The following is a 17,938-nucleotide window of genomic DNA, read 5'->3' as shown; positions in this document are numbered from 1 at the left end:
GATCAAATACAGACAGAACAGCAAGTTAGGATAGTGGTTGTGTTTTTTTTTTCATTAATGGAAAAGGCCACCCTTGTACAGAATTAGTTCCTATGATAAATATACCTGATTTAAAAAAAAATACTCATCCACATTGTGAATGAAAGTTGCACATTTAAAGATACATTCAAATTTAAAATAAGGGATTTCATGAGCAAGATGGAGAATGGAGACGGTCATTTAAAAAAAAGTTTTTCCATGAGAACACATTATATTCTGAATATGCCAATCATTGTGATGTATTTGGACCTCAGTATTTGTGTTTTCAATCTCAGACAACATCAAATCCTGGTATTTAAATACAAATTCTGATTAATGCCATCTGTATGTAATGATTGTTTTGGAGGATGGTCTTTTTGATTGATGACAGGCTTTTTTGTAGCGCTGAGTCTTCTGTGGTGGGGGAATTGGGGGCAGCATAATTTTGCACAGTTATTCCCTGACTTCAACCTCTCTGTCGCTTAGCAAGTGGAAGAGAACCGAGTGGAGGAGGTGAGGTTGAGACCAGTGGTGGCCACTGCCAAGAAGAGAATGCCCATCACAGAGGGCATCGTGGAGGTAAAGTACAAAGACGGCTGGGCCCAGATCTGTGACGTTGACTGGAACTCCAAGAACTCCCGGGTCATCTGTGGAATGATGGGATTCCCCAATGAGAGAAAGGCCAACCGCAACTTCTACAAGTAAGGCTTGATGGTTTTTTTGTTCCTATACTAGGGTGTGGAGTCTGGAGTTTAGTACATGTTTTGCTTTTACAGGGGTTCTTCATCATTCTTCTTGTCTTTAATGGATAACAATCAAACCTTCAGTCAACTACCTGTGAATCAACACCATAGAGATTCCCATTTATAGAATGTTTTATTAGAATTTGCTTTTACTTTTGCTAAGCTCTTTCAAGTGAACGCTTTATTTAAAAAAACAGCAAAGACACTTACGTTTACATTCACGTGAGTTTAATGGTTCTGCGTTGTGCTCAACTGTGGGGCGTAAATGGCTGTGTTTACGTATACCATGAATAGAAATGACAGGCACATTTAAAGGTTTATTATGTAGATTTTTTTTGAAGATTTCATATTGAAAAATGGTTCCAAACAATCAAAGCTGAAAACCCTTTCCTTCAGCCCTGTGTTTGTGCATCCCATTCTCCTTATATAAGATGCCAATAGGAAAGCTCATTTGAGTCCTTGGGTTTTGCGGTGAAGTTTTCCAAACACAATCAAATTAGTGGCATTGTTTTAAATAACTAAGGCATTCTTTTTATTGGCAGATAAACTTTTTTTACAGTCTGCCTTAGTTTTCTGTGGAGCACTTTTCCCTGTATGGCTTATGTGATTATTATAGTCTGTCAAAGTAGAGTATTTAGTATAAGTTACCATGTTCCAGTCTTAAGGCCATAGCTGGTGTTGGAAGATGTGGTCAGGACTTCATTTTGCAGAACGAGAGGAGACAAAATAGGAGAGAATATGAATTACATAACCATAAGTCTATAACCTACTTCTAGTATTTTGTGAATACACAATTAATTCACAGTGTATTACACCCCTTCACCCATATTTATTTGTAGTGAGGCATTTTTAAAGATAGTGTGAAAGTGAACCCCAAGACACAAGTATGGTTTTGGAAATCTGTTAAATAACTGCTGAGTATGAAATTATATATAATTATAATTTAATTAATTCCCAAAGGAACTAAAAATGAGTATTGAAGTTCTGTTAAATTAAGTAATGTACAGATCAGTTAGAGCTTTGATCTCAGACCTTCAGAAACAGATATTCCTTATATTCCTTAATTAACCAAGTGACTTACTTAATTCAGTCTCTTGATCTTTAGGAATTGGTGATTTCCAGTGACCTATAACACTAACTGAATTGGGTTGAACACTCTTGCATTTTTATTTAAAACAATAACTATTCACAACCTGGAAAAGTTATCATTTGAAATCTGTATAATTTCAGAGAGAAACATTTTTATTTGATTTTATGTTATTGTGTGTACAGTTTGGCAGGAAGAAGAGACTGAACACACAAGCACATGAAAATGTTTAATACAGCTGTTATATATAATATGTAGGGACCAGGCTATGCATATTCCCAGAAAATGCTCTTGTAACAGTCATCTTATTCAGAGCAAATTCAGATCTGTAATGTTTCATCTCGTGCAACTGCGAGTGGAGATCTTACAATAACCAGTTTATACCGAAATATGGTGAAAGGTAAATTGTATGTTTTCCTTAATGCTGTTTTTCATTTAAAAAAATTTAGCTTATTAATACACTGGGTATAAGTGTTGTGTAGAAGTTATGTAAGTTTGAGAACTGGAGTCTTATTCAATGTCTCTTTACTCTGCGTGTTATTCTGTCTGCACAGAGGAGACAGCTTTGGCCTATTAGTGAATTCTATATATTTTCCATATGGATTAACTGTATCGGAGCCAAAACCAGAGAACAAATCACACATTCAACATTTGCCCTGTGTGTTTAACAATAACAAACTAACAGTGTTTTCTCATGCAGATGATATTTCTACCATTCTTATTTTTCAGTTTTTTAATTACATATTAGATATTAAAACTGACATAGGACTGTTTATTTTCAAGATCACATGCTCACGACTAAAATCCACATTAGACATTTATCAGGCAGTTTACATGAGAGCACTCCAAACATATTACTGAAGAGACGGAGAGAGAGGTAATATATCTGCTATGTGTAGAGAGGGAGTAAACATGGTGTAAACAGTCGCAGAGGCAGCAGGACCGGACAGTTCAACTTTATGTGCGGAACCTCTTTCGAATCGTAAAGAGTAAGTTAACAATAAAAAAATATCTGCCATATGACATCACTGCAGGATGATCAGAGCTCTAATTCACAACTCTAAGGTGGAAACAAAAGCAGAAGGAAAATCTCAACAGGCTCAAAAGCCCCCAAAGAGAATTTTTCTAGCAAATGTACATCAGAATGCCCCTTTTTCTGGTAGCCACTAGAAGCAGCCATAAAGACTTTGGCAACTAGAGGTTTGTCATGTCCTGATAGGAAAGCCCCAGCATTAACCCCCGAGGCGTATCTGCTTCATGAACTCTTCACACTTTGTCTTGCTATTAATAAGCAACATCTGTGGTATGAAGTGCTGCAAAGTACCCCTTGTACTTTTGAGAAGATATTTGGAAAAATTCCCAAGTGCAGTGTTATGTGTTAATTTTTCAGTGGGTCTGATTTTAATTACAGTCAATTATAATAATATATGTGACTGTAGTACACCATGTAGTTCAACATTTTGAGACACACACATGTTATCAATCATAATCTTTATACGTGCATAAAAGTTGATGGCTTGGTGAATCTGTTCTTGACTGAAGAGACGGAGAGAGAGGTAATATATCTTCTTCTTTTGGTATCTTCTGTTCCCCAGATTTGAACTTTTTTTCTAAAGGTTAGAAAACATGACAGAGTCACTTGATTGCAAATAATGTATTTGCTACATAACCACTCATGTTATACATTGAAATTAATACAAAGAATCGTTGAATTAGCAATATGCTGTTCAATATTGGTTTAATCACTTATTTTTTTGTCATTGTAAGTGATTTTGAGTAAATTCACTTCCTTCAATTTGTGACCTTACACAGTACAAAATATATATATACAAAATTGATTAAGTATACACACAGAGACACTTCATATAAGAACATAAAAATGTTGACAAACGAAAGCAGGCCATTCGACTTGAACACATTTATATTGATAATGGTTTGAATCTATGGTATTAATAGCACCAAAGTGTATTGACATATTAGAAACAAATATGAACAATAATAGAGTGAAGAATAAAAGTTACTTGATAAAGATAAATAATTTAAATATAGTTTGCCTATTTTAAGAAAACTGCATTATTTTTTAAATTTCTTGGCCACTTGAAAACTTGAAATCTGGTCTAATTTGATCATTTCCTTTTTGCTTCTGAGATTTTCCAAGAATATTGACTTAGACGACCTCATCGCCCCCTCCACCTCACGTTAAACAGTCTGTGTTTGAGCTGTCAGGGCAGACTCGGGCATTAGTGTGTTGGTCAAGTCTATATCCTCAACGATGCCTGCTCACAGCCTCCTGCCAGACAGTGAAATACAAGCTGAGTGGCATGACAGGAGCTGTTAATGAGAAAGATAAAGTCTAGATTTGAATGCATAGCAAAACTGTTTCAGAATGAAATAATACAATAATTATTTCCACTGATAGATTGATTGGTGTTTGCTCTTCTCAAGCTGTTATACACAGAAGGGTTTCTTAACCAAACATCTTGGTTTCAGAGTCCTATTAAGAGTTAGAGTATTTATAAATAGCAATAAATAAACAATATTTCTACATTTATACAACATGAAGTCAGTTTTCTTTGGATTGTCGGTTACATACAACCTTGGCAATCTGAACATTTTAAGCACTTATTCTCTTAATAAAGCAAAGTAAAAAAAAAAAAAAGTTTACAGCTTGATTATAAAGCCAGTACAGAAATCTAATGAAGAATAAAATCTATATTCCATCAATACTCTCTATAATGTTTACATTTGCTTTTTCTTTTATCTTAAGTATGAAGTAGTTAATCCATTGCCTGTCACATAGCAAACCAAACCAATGAAACAGTGGTTATGTTCTCATATTTAGAATGAAAACATATTTCATATTTACCACACTTGTCAACATTTCGGAGACAGTGGTGGCTAACAAAAAATTTCCATTTCAATATATTATGCTGTGTATATACATTACAGAATACATTACGCAACTTTGTACTGATTAACAATTGTTTCATTTCGGATGGAGTTAGAGGCTGAAATGAAAGTTAGAGCATTGGGTCATTAGTTTCCAAACATAGCCAGCTACTAACTGTGATATATTATTATATGGGCTTGAATTCAGTTGGAAATCTGGGTCACTAATTCATTTTGAAGTATACATTTTTGTCTTTTTGTGTGCTAGAGGCTACTTGTGTGATCAAAAACTGGGTGATTGGTGGGTAGGTTGAACTTATTATTTATTGAAATCTTATTTAAACAAGCACAGATGCACTGCACACAGCTTCATTTTTACTCTTAAACTGAATCTAAAAGCACCAAAATGTACTTAATATGAAGTATTTATATATCATAATCAACATTCAGCTTGTAAACAGATTTGATTTTTCATAACTTATGTTGTTGGGTTTTTATTTTCTCCTTACTTTTTGTTAGCAAGTCACCTCATAGAATATCAAAATGTAGTTGCAGAAGTTGACTACTCTTGTAACAGGGATTGGTTTAATGTGCTTTTCATTTCAATTGATTAATTTAATTAAACAAAATGACACAACAAGAAAATCAGCCACTATTATTTTCTTCAAAACAATACTAATACAAACATCTGCAGTGTATATGGTTAAACCTAAGGGAACATCTTTTAATTCCAGAAATTGGCCCAGTTGTGAAAGAAACTGCTGACAATACATTTGTTTTCTGCTGAGGAATTGATTAAATATGGATGGAGATGCAAAGCCAGAGGATTGGGCACACACTGTGACTGATTTCCTTGTTAAATTGTTAGTGCTGTTAACGTGGCAGTCAAACCGGTGGGCCCATGAACAATGTGAGTATGGAGTTCACGATTATGCATGAAGAACTGTTTCAAGAATCCACTTTGATGTTTTTTTATTGTTACTAAAACACAATAGACAAGGGGCCAAATTAAATCAAAACTTTGACCCACCCACTAATAGCAAACTACAAACCTGTAGATCATAGCGGTTACATTTATGATTAGAAGAAAGTGGCATCTTACTAAAAATGCAGCCACAACTGAGTACATTTCTGTAGTTTTCTATTAGCGGGTGGGTCAAAGTTTTGATTTAATCTGGCCCAAGATCAGATTAGAATTATCATACCACATTACCATTTGTGAAATGTAATTATTACTGGGCAGTTATTATTTGTATAATACAAGTCAATGTTCCATAATTGGTGGTGTAAACAATTTCACCTTAGAAATGTTGGCTTTACATTTGAATTAGTCATCTTGTTCCAACATGAAGGGAACCATAGAGTTGATGTACTGCTCTTAAAAGCTGAATTTAAATAGTCTAATTCCCATATAATTAGAAGAGCATTATTAACTAAAGTTCTGTTACAATTAATGGTGAGAAACAGAGGTGCTTCTTCTATTGGTTTTAGTGAGCTGGCATCTTGAATGTGTTGTTGGAGAAGAGCTTTTATAAGTCTTGTGCCACATGTTAGCAGTAGTGTGAGAAGAATAGGGCTTTTTTGTCAGTCATTTGTGAAGGCCTTGAGGTTTTATATATCATTTGAATGGTGGGTGGCTGTGTGAGGTACAGGGAGGAGCTGCAGCCACATCTTCAGACCAACACAAACTGCCCTAGTGCATCATCACAGCTGTGTATGGGAAACCCAGAGGGAATCCGAGTTCAGGCATTGCCTATGTGATACTGGACTGAGATATTGGAAGACTTTCAGTGCCCTGGAAGCTTTTGAATCACGCAAAAAAGATATAAGTAATAAATAAGTGCTCACCTCTTATCCACAAATTCGGTAATCGACAAATTACAGAATGGACCCAATATGATCACAATAATTTTTCTATCTTTTTAAAATCACTTGTACAGTGAGGGAAAAAAGTATTTGATCCCCTGCTGATTTTGTACGTTCGCCCACTGACAAAGAAATGATCAGTCTATAATTTTAATGGTAGGTGTATTTTAACAGTGAGAGACAGAATAACAACAAAAAAATCCAGAACAACGCATTTCAAAAAAGTTATAAATTGATTTGCATATTAATGAGGGAAATAAGTATTTGATCCCCTATCAATGAGCAAGATTTCTGGCTCCCAGGTGTCTTTTATACAGGTAATGAGCTGAGATTAGGAGCACTCTCTTAAAGGGAGTGCTCCTAATCTCAGCTCGTTACCAGTATAAAAGACACCTGTCCACAGAAGCAATCAATCAATCAGATTCCAAACTCTCCACCATGGCCAAGACCAAAGAGCAGTCCAAGCACATGTACAGGCCCGTCTGAAGTTTGCCAGTGAACATCTGAATGATTCAGAGGAGAACTGGGTGAAAGTGTTGTGGTCAGATGAGACCAAAATCGAGCTCTTTGGCATCAACTCAACTCGCTGTGTTTGGAGGAGGAGGAATGACCCCAAGAACACCATCCCCACCGTCAAACATGGAGGTGGAAACATTATGCTTTGGGGGTGTTTTTCTGCTAAGGGGACAGGACAACTGTACTGCATCAAAGGGACGATGGACGGGGCCATGTACCGTCAAACATTGGGTGAGAACCTCCTTCCCTCAACCAGGGTATTAAAAATGGGTTGTGGATGGGTATTCCAGCATGACAATGACCCAAAACACACAGCCAAGGCAACAAAGGAGTGGCTCAAGAAGAAGCACATTAAGGTCCTGGAGTGGCCTAGCCAGTCTCCAGACCTTAATCCCATAGAAATCTGTGGAGGGAGCTGAAGGTTCGAGTTGCCAAACGTCAGCCTCGAAACCTTAATGACTTGGAGAGGATCTGCAAAGAGGAGTGGGACAAAATCCCTCCTGAGATGTGTGCAAACCTGGTGGCCAACTACAAGAAACGTCTGACCTCTGTGATTGCCAACAAGGGTTTTGCCACCACGTACTAAGTCGAAGGGGTCAAATACTTATTTCCCTCATTAACATGCAAATCAATTTATAACTTTTTTGAAATGCTTTGTTCTGGATTTTTTTGTTGTTATTTTGTCTCTCACTGTTAAAATACACCTACCATTACAATTATAGACTGATCATTTCTTTGTCAGTGGGCAAACGTACAGAATTTCCCTCACTGTATATATTTAAATGAATATATTTTAGTGATTTGACCTGTTTCCATAGGCTCTCAGAAGAAAGTTGGTAGGTGTGGGAATTTACAGTGAAGGTTTTACTCACAGTATTTTCCCTAAGCAAGATCGATCTAGAATCTAGAATCTGGCATTTTGTGTTGGTTTTAGAATTTTGCAGACATAGACAGAGACATTTACTTCAGATAACTGCATTTTTAAATGCCAGCAACAGAAGGAAATAATTAGATCTAGACTATTAGATCAGAATTATTTATGCAGTATGCAGGATCTTCACTGTCTGTTTACTGATGAAATCATTGAACTTCTCAAAGAACTAAGATGAACCCTAAACAGTGGACAACAATCCTTTCTTGTTTCTCTTTAATATGTTTTTTTTTTATATTTAAATGGAATTAGATGTTATAAGACTATAAGTAATGAAACCAGATGCAGTGTAGAGCCCAAAACTTTGTGGGAAAGTTGTTCGTTCCAGATGTGGAGCTTGTTCTGAAAGCACTAAACTGCTGACAGTTTGTTGTCAACTTTCCTACTTCTGATTGACGATCATCTGTAGTTCTTGAAGTCACAGTGAATAAGAGATTACAAAATAAGGCTGGCTTAGTATGGATGAGTTAGTGCAACTATGCAAAAAAAAAAAAATGTATAGAACAGCTTTTCATGAACAGCATTTTGACATGAGCAATGTGGAACTGTGGAAATGTACAGGTTCAAATGTGTAGGAAAGATTCATGAAAACAAATATATGTCTCGCTTAAACATATTTATTAAGTATATTTATTTTCATATGTTCTTATGTGACTTACGTGAAAGTGCTGTGATTTCTAGACTAGTATGGTGGCTCATTGAAGCCATAACCAAATGCATTTTAAAAACGTAAGCATCATCTTGCGAACACAAGAGAACTTACGTCACCTTCTCACGTCAAAAGTAGTCTTGTCAACAGGTAGGTTCTGTGATGGTAAGGGTGGTTAATTAAAAATGTCAATGTGAATTGCAGAATCTCAGGACCTAATGAGTTGCTTCTATACACCTTTTGAGTATTTGGTCATTCTTAACACTCTCCGGAGTATCTGAATAACTACAGCTCCTACAATCTGTCAATGTGCTCAGCATCAGAACTTAGATGATGTGCATGAGGTATTGATGTTTAAATCCTGTGATATTCATATATCATATATTCACACACCACCTTATTTTAAAGTGTTGCCAATTTGTGTACAATTTTAAATAAAATGTTAAGATGATTGTGTTGAAAATAGGCATGTCAGAGTTAAACTCTGAAAAAAAAGAATTGAATTGAATAAAGGAGACCGCATGAAGTGCTATGAAGTATTATGAAGTGCTAAGATATTGGATATTACTTATCTTGGATGATTGTATTTGTTGATGTAGTTCCTGGACAGTTGTAAGAAAAGAACTAAAGCTCATCAGACCACATAGACACACTTAGGCCACCTTGACAGACAATAATACATATTTTTGGCATAAATAGGTATAGACATATATTGATACCAGTGAAGGAATGATTAGCTAATTGGGTAAGTTCATATGTATTTAATAATCAGGGGCTTTGCAAATGTTTTTTTTTTTTTTTTGTGTGATGAAGGAATGGTATATTTTTCTTTTTGATGAATATTTTGCTTAAAATAATATCTTCAGAACCATACATTATTTTTCCCTTCTATTTTTTTTAACAGTTATCATTTGTTATTTAATTTGGCACTCCCCATGGCAGACCACACACATAGTAACAGTTGCTGACCAGATATGGCTTGTGTATAAGAATAATGAGTATTAGTTTTAAGTAATTTTACTTTGAGCTCAAGTGAGTGTCTGCCTCCAGAGCAGAGATTATTTTCTCATGATCTGGAACTTTGCTTTTAACGAGTAAGAATTAAAGATGAATTGATGCCTGAAGTGGTTTGGTTGTCTATATGAGCAGTCGAAAACATCACTGTATCAATGCTGACATTGGCTCCAGCACACGTCACTCAGAACCAGTTCCTTCCCACTTCCTGTTCTATAAATTGTGACATCTTCCTGTTTTGCCATTTCGCTAGACCCAAGAACGTGATCTCTCTATGTCTTGTCTGTGCATTACACTGTTTGTTATTATTAACACTGTTTGATTGGTTGGCTTCACGGCTTTGTGGTTCGTCACTGTTTTACTGTGTGTGTGTGTGTGTGTGTGTTTGTGTGTCTCTATTTGTGCTTGTATTAGTTATTATTGATGGCTAATCCAATTCTGTTCTGGGTCTCTGGCTGCGCTATCTGTTTCAGTTTCGCTTACAAATAGAGCACTTTAAAAATAATAGTCTTGTTTATATAGTGCCTTATATATTCCGACTGCTTGCTTGTTCATTTTTTGTTCACAGGGCTTTTTCCTCCACAGCAGGAGCGCTAGCAGTGGCAGTAAAATCGTAAGATCCGAGGCCTGGCTGCCCGGTCTGAGCCTTTGTGTGTCGTAAGAGATCTTGCCTGTGTGAGGGGCTCCTCCACCATCTTACGCCCATGTGACAGCCCGTGCCTGTAGCTGTAGGAGATCTCACTCTCTCAGTTCACTTCTCATCCATGTGTGCAGGCCTTGGTTTTAGTTCCCGCTACGGCTCGTGGTCTACTACCTACGGGCCTATGTGGCCCTTGTATCTGGCACCAGGTGCTTGGAATATACAGTGTTCTGTCCGGCAACAACAGGGTTGCGTCAGGTTGGTGTTGCAGTGCCCCTGTATCCATAAACGTTGCCGGGTGGAGACACACTTACAGCGGCCATCCCGCTAGGCGCTCCACTTGTCGTGGCGGCGTTTCAGTTGTTGTGTGTCCCCTGGTGCAAACACTGACAGGCGCCCCCGCTGCACGTTTCCCTGGTCATGTGTGTGTGCGCACGGCGATGAGACCCTCTCGCCCCCACCATTGTGCCACCTGCAGACGACGCACCTGGCCTGCCTAGAATGTGGAGGTCCTATGCCCCATCTGTCTGGGCACTGGGTGCTGCTGCAATTGCTGCCGCGCCTGGCAATCTCCCACTCCAGCGAGTGACGGTAGGGGTTCAGTGGCGCTGGATCTCCGCCTCTCCCCGAGCCCCTCTGTCTCCTCTTCCAGACATGCAGCTTCGGAGACAGTCGTGCCTCATGTGCTCACGTCTCTGCCTGCATCTGCTGCTGCGCCGGCTGCCGCTTCCATGCCTGAGACGTCAGCTGATCCCCCCGCGGTGACAGAGGTCCGGCTCCACGGAGAGGGAGCGCGATGAGGCCATCCATGCTCTGAACAGCAGGATGGACCAAATCTGTGCTCTGCTGGCTCCGCTGGTGCTGCGCCCCCCCCACACCATGATTTTCCACCGCCAGCTCACACCGCGGTGCTGGATTCTGAGGGGAGTCTATCTGCTCCGTCTCTGGATGAGGCTACCTAAGAGGAGGACCGCCTGTCTCTGTGTCTGCACGCAATCTCAGAGCTTGGGGCAGAGCTAATGGAGGAGGAGCTGGTCTCACCCACCCCTCCTCCTCCATTGAGTGAGGACATCCCTCCTGCTCCTGCGGGACAGGACCGGGAGTTCTCGGTGGTGATTCATAAGGCCGTGGAGTGCCTCCAGCTCTGCTCACTCGCACACTCCAAGAGAGAGAGCAGTCCCTGCAGCTGGCCCAGGTTTATAGTGAGGGAAAAAAGTATTTGATCCCCTGCTGATTTTGTACGTTTGCCCACTGACAAAGAAACGATCAGTCTATAATTTTAATGGTAGTTGTATTTTAACAGTGAGAGACAGAATAACAAAAAAAAAAATCCAGAACAACGCATTTCAAAAAAGTTATAAATTGATTTGCATATTAATGAGGGAAATAAGTATTTGACCCCTTCGACTTAGTACGTGGTGGCAAAACTCTTGTTGGCAATTACAGAGGTCAGACGTTTCTTGTAGTTGGCCACCAGGTTTGCACACATCTCAGGAGGGATTTTGTCCCACTCCTCTTTGCAGATCCTCTCCAAGTCATTAAGGTTTCGAGGCTGACGTTTGGCAACTCGAACCTTCAGCTCCCTCCACAGATTTTCTATGGGATTAAGGTCTGGAGACTGGCTAGGCCACTCCAGGACCTTAATGTGCTTCTTCTTGAGCCACTCCTTTGTTGCCTTGGCTGTTAGTTTTGGGTCAATGTCATGCTGGAATACCCATCTACAACCATTTTCAATGCCCTGGCTGAGGGAAGGAGGTTCTCACCCAATATTTGACGGTACATGGCCCCGTCCATCGTCCCTTTGATGCGGTACAGTTGTCCTGTCCCCTTAGCAGAAAAACATCCCCAAAGCATAATGTTTCCACCTCCATGTTTGACGGTGGGGATGGTGTCCTCCTCCAAACACGGCGAGTTGAGTTGATGCCAAAGAGCTCGATTTTGGTCTCATCTGACCACAACACTTTCACCCAGTTCTCCTCTGAATCATTCAGATGTTCACTGGCAAACTTCAGACGGGCCTGTATATGTGCTTTCTTGAGCAGGGGGATCTTGCGGGCGCAGCAGGATTTCAGTCCTTCACGGCGTAGTGTGTTACCAGTTGTTTTCTTGGTGACTATGGTCCCAGCTACCTTGAGATCATTAACAAGATCCTCCTGTGTAGTTCTGGGCTGATTCCTCACCGTTCTCATGATCATTGAAACTCCACGAGGTGAGATCTTGCATGGAGCCCCAGACCGAGGGAGACTGACGGTTATTTTGTGTTTCTTCCATTTGCGAATAATCGCACCAACTGTTGTCACCTTCTCACCAAGCTGCTTGGCGATGGTCTTGTAGCCCATTCCAGCCTTGTGTAGGTCTACAATCTTGTCCCTGACATCCTTGGACTGCTCTTTGGTCTTGGCCATGGTGGAGAGTTTGGAATCTGATTGATTGATTGCTGCTGTGGACAGGTGTCTTTTATACAGGTAACGAGCTGAGATTAGGAGCACTCCCTTTAAGAGAGTGCTCCTAATCTCAGCTCGTTACCTGTATAAAAGACACCTGGGAGCCAGAAATCTTGCTGATTGATAGGGGATCAAATACGTATTTCCCTCATTAACATGCAAATCAATTTATAACTTTTTTGAAATGCGTTTTTCTGGATTGTTTTGTTGTTATTCTGTCTCTCACTGTTAAAATACACCTACCATTAAAATGATAGACTGATCATTTCTTTGTCAGTGGGCAAACGTACAAAATCAGCAGGGAATCAAATACTTTTTTCCTTCACTGTACCTTGTTGCACCCCAGGCCCAGCAGCACAGGCAGCCTTCGTCAGCTCGCCGACGGGGAGCCCCCCCACATGTCTCCCACAGCCACAGCCCAAGCAACAGCCCCGCCCTCCTGCCGATCTCCACCAGCATCTCACTGGCAGGCAGGCGCCCCCCCAGGCTTGCCGCCCTGGCCCCTGGCAGCCCACAACAGTTGTGGTAGGAGGAGGCCTGGACCGACCCCACCTACGCCACCACCCGAGCCCCATCCCTGAGGCGTTCCAGCAGCCTCTGGCCCACCTTTACACCCACAGCAACTCTCAAATTGGCAGCTCCGCACCCAAGACTCTTGGGTGTTCCAAATTATATCAGTTGGCTACTCCCCACAGTTTCAAACACGTCCACCCCCCTTCCGAGGCGTGGTGTGGACGCGAGTGAGGGACCCGTTGCGGTGTGCGGCGCTTCGCGTCCTCTCCTGGAGAAGTGCACAATCCACTAAGTGCCCCCAACGGGGCAGCATGACGGATTCTATTCCCCATATTTCCTAGTACACAAGAAAGATGGCGGTTTCCGCCCCATCTTGCATCTGAGGCGCCTGAACCGCCACCTCAAGGTATTGCGCTTCAAGATGCTCAACCTGTGCACCATGTCCCAGGCCATCAAGCATGGCGACTGGTTGACCATGGTAGATCTGAAAGATGCGTACTTTGCGCATTGCGTAGGTGCACAGGAAGATTCTTCGTTTTGCCTTGGAGGGCCGAGCGTTCAAGTTTGCTGTTCTCCCCTTCTGCCTGTCGCTAGCCCCACACACTTTTTCCAACTGCATGGAAATCATGTTAGCCCCATGGCGCCAGAGATAGTTGTCTCTATACACACACGTGTCTCTCCCTCTTCCAACTAAGAGCTCGTGTCAGGGTGTCCCTTTGCCGGAGGCTGCTGGGCCTCCTAGCGGCTACATCACAGACCCTCCCCCTCGGCCTCCTCCAATTGAGCCCGCTGCAGTGGTGGTTCAGGTCTCTCAAAATTCACCTTTGATCGAGCACGCCGAGTCACAGTCACTCCAGCGTGCTGGAAGGCGCTCCATTGGTGGCAGAGCCCTTACAATTTGACCCTTGGTATGCCCTTGGGCCCAGTCTGCCACCGAGCAGTCATGATGACAAACGCCTCCAAGCAAGGTTGGGGAGCAGTCTGAGACGGACATGATGTCTGAGGAAGGACAAGCGGTTGTTGTTTCATCTCCTGCCAGTCCTACAGGACAGACATGTGCTGGTTCGGATGGACAACACAGCGGTGGTTGCCTATATCAACAGACAAGGAGGTCTCTAGTCATGCAGAATGTAATGTCTAGCACGCCGTCTGCTTCTGTGGGCGCAGCCATTGTTCCCTGGCCTGTTCAACATGGCGGTGGACCTCCTCTCTCGGGGAGGCCCCTGGGTTTCATAATGGCCCCTCCACCCGCTTGTGATACAGCAATTGTGGAGCCGATTTGGCAGAGTGGAAGTGAATCTCTTTGCCTTGGCAGAGTCCTGCCTCCTTTACACGTTCCCACCATTCCCCCTTCTCCCGGTGGTCCTGGAGAAGGTCAGGAGACAACAAGTGACAGTTCTGCTAATAGCCCCACGGTGGCCTCGCAGATTCTGATTTGCCGACCTGATCGCCCTCCTCCATGGAGAGCCTTGGCAACTCCCAGTGAGAGTGCACTTGTTGTCCCAGGTGAAGTGCACACTTTGGCACTCCAACCCGGGCCTCCTCCAGCTTTGGATAGTGCTTCCGACATGAAAGGTAATGATAGATTTCGAATACAACCCCGGTTATCTGAAAAAGGAAGCACTGCCCAAGGGTTGCAAGGTCGCGCTGGAGTCCTGCTCCCGGCAAAAGAGGACGAACCTGTGCAGATGTCACGTTTAATAGAATAGGAAGTGGGAAGGGACCTATTCTGAGTGAAAAGTGCAGGGGCCAATGGCAGCTTTGATAGAGTGATGTTTTCAATTGGGTTCCTTCCTTTTTCAAATAACCAGGGTTGCATTCGCAACCTGTCGTTAGCTCTATAATGTAATATATCCACCCTTACTTACTTAATCGTAATACTTACATTGCAATACAGTAGTTGTGCTTGAATCCCAACAAATAACACCCTTGCACTGCCCTGGAACCTGTCAGACAGTCTACCTCAGTTATGCTGAAGTGTGTAATCTTTAAATTGTTCTGTAATACTCCATCTACACACATAGTGATTATCAACATATGCATGGAATGGCTTAAGGCTTCTGTTTACCCATTTATGTTGAAAAAAGCCCAATAGAGGTAGATTTTATTTTTAAAATAATTGTAACTGTAATTGTAATTGTAATTTTTTCCATGTGTCTGCTGGTTGTAGCCTCCCTGACAATGTGGAGAATCAAGTGCTTTTAGTGTCTGTCTATTGTGATGAATTATTATGGGCTCCTGAGTATGGAATCCTTTTCGGAAGTGTGACGAACATAGAGTGCTGTGAGGAGATTCGACCACAACGTATCATGCAATGGACAATAACTTAAAACAGCTGTGCTGCTGAATTCCTTTCCATCAGTGAAAGCACATATTTATTCTTCAATGTGCTTTCTGATTCACAGAATATTGACTGCTAAAATACTTATGTTGAAATAGTGTTTTATTCCCTATGGATTTTTATTTAAAAACGTATGGCAACAGGTTAAACTGTTGAGGGGGAAGAGAAAGAAAACAGTAACTTAGTGCTCCAACTTTGTTTTCCTTTAAAGTGAGCCCAGATCACATGTAAACATCTACGCACCCACCAGTAGTAAATTACATTCTCTGTACTTGATGCCTATTTTCCATAGAATGAAAGCATCAGGCACCTTGAAACAGAAAACTACTAGGTAGGTGTACTCCAAGCAAAATATCATGTTCTTGTGGAAATCATATATACCATGAGAAACGAAACCTGCATTGCTGCAGAAAAGCAGAAGACTTTCAGAAATTATTCTACATTCTAAAGGTTAGGTGTTGATTCACAGGTATTTTCCTAAATTGTACTTTTATGGGTTTTAAAAAATGTTATTGAGTTTATTTTGTTTTCAAGTGCTATACATCTGTTTGTAAGTATAAATGTCAGTGCTGCTTTTTCTTTGGGCTGTGTAGGTTGACTGGGTTTTACTTCTTCATTATTACAGACAAATTAAAAAGAGGGCAGCTAAGGCAAAACCAAAGATTATTGGGTCCGGTTTAAGGTAATTCTTGAGAGGGTAAAATCTGCATTGTGTTTTTCCCACCAGCGAACTTGTGTTTCTTGTTTTGTGAAGTCTGTGAGCAAATAATTCCGTCTTGTTCTTTGTTGTTAACACCTTGCAAAGCAGTCTGCTCAGCAAGGAGAATGTGTCACAGCTCCAGCATGTTGGACAGAGACTTTTTTCATTGTTTCACTTGAACCTTCTAAAGTAGAACTCAATGCATCTCTGTGAACTCTGCTTTTATCAAATGTAATGGTGCAGACATATTAATTCCAGGACAAAATAGTGCTATAGAGTTTAATGCCTGGTTACAGACAGCAACACTTATATTTGCACATAACATTCCTCTTAAACACCTCAGTCTCAAACTTAAAGTTTCGTGTCTGTTTCAGGTACCATATAGCCACCGTAAAGTTGACATTGTTTATAATAAAGTTATATAATTAGCTACTTAGTGATTTGCATGGTTATGTTTTATTAAACTTAATATAAGCATTGAGTCGGTTCCATTGAGTTGTCTAGTAAGGTTCAATACAGTTAATAATGTTGAGAGTCTCTAAGGAATGGGACAACATTTAAATATGCCGTCATCATTCTTAGATCTGTTCTGCATTAAACCAACTTATGAAACCTTTATTACAGTATAGGGACAGTATAGTCACTATTTCCAAAAGCTTAACTGAAATGTGAATGTCAATCAAACCTATTTTTAAAAATTACAATTGTCTAATTTCCCTACCCAGAATATTACATCTTTGCAAAGCTTCAAAGACTTTGTGTTGTCCCATCCCATTCACTGTATATTGACAATGTCACTCAATTTATAATGTATATATATCAGTACAGTTGCCTTGGCTTGTGTACAGAAGAAAGTAGCTTGCTTGCTTGTGTGCTTGTTAAAAGGAAATTACATGTAATTTCATTATATTTGTACGGTAACCAGCAACGGGATGCTTTATGCACTCAATTAAAATATTTAACTAAGGGTTAAAGTACTTAGGTGCAATACCATTCATCCCCATTGGTATATGAGATGAAGTTAGAAGGGCCACCTAAGTACATTTTTGAAACCTTTCTTAAATGTTTTAGCTGTGTATTGAACCATCTATTGAGTTAACATTATGTTAATGATAATGTTAACATTTCCTTTTAATATCTGAGGCTATCTTGACTGGAAAATGGAAATTTGTTTTTGCACAAACCCCATTGGAAGAATGAAAACTAAATTCTAAAACATATATTTGCTTCAGATATATATATTTAGTACATTGAAATAATCTTTAACACAATGTTTCTAGTGTTACAAATTTCAAGAAACACTTTCTTCTTAATATCGCCTTTAAATTAACCCTTTCTTTGAGAGAGTTGTTAGAGACTAAGACATGGATGAAAAGAACACTGATGTACACAATCCATATCAAGTTTCATTCACCCAGTCTGAGGTATTGCTTCATTGGCTGCCAGAATTGCAGAGCATGTTTGTATAATTTAACACTGAGAGGGATTTAGTTAAATTGCATTGAATTAAACTGGATTGTGATGCACAAGTAACACCAGTGAAATGTATAATTATCTAATTATCTGTATTATCTTTTGGAATTGTTT

General features: G+C 40.3%; 1 protein-coding gene across 6 annotated transcripts in view; it reads left to right on the top strand.

Annotated features, from left to right (window-relative positions):
• The window catches only part of loxl3a (lysyl oxidase-like 3a), a 56,972-nt gene that overhangs the window by 7,176 nt on the left and 31,858 nt on the right, over window positions 1-17,938 (top strand). For 4 of the 6 annotated variants that reach the window (XM_066719708.1, XM_066719711.1, XM_066719710.1 and 1 more), the window contains exons 3-4: window positions 505-719; window positions 16,277-16,333. In XM_066719708.1, coding sequence (XP_066575805.1) covers window positions 505-719; window positions 16,277-16,333 — 272 coding nt within the window. The remainder of the gene's footprint in view (window positions 1-504; window positions 720-16,276; window positions 16,334-17,938) is intronic. The other 2 variants (XM_066719712.1, XM_066719709.1) reach the window with 1 other exon arrangement.

The sequence above is a fragment of the Amia ocellicauda genome, chromosome 13, assembly GCF_036373705.1.
Source record: "Amia ocellicauda isolate fAmiCal2 chromosome 13, fAmiCal2.hap1, whole genome shotgun sequence".
NCBI lineage: Eukaryota > Metazoa > Chordata > Actinopteri > Amiiformes > Amiidae > Amia > Amia ocellicauda.
The sequence above is the reverse complement of the archived record's forward strand: the minus strand, read 5'-3'. Positions and strand labels throughout refer to the sequence as shown.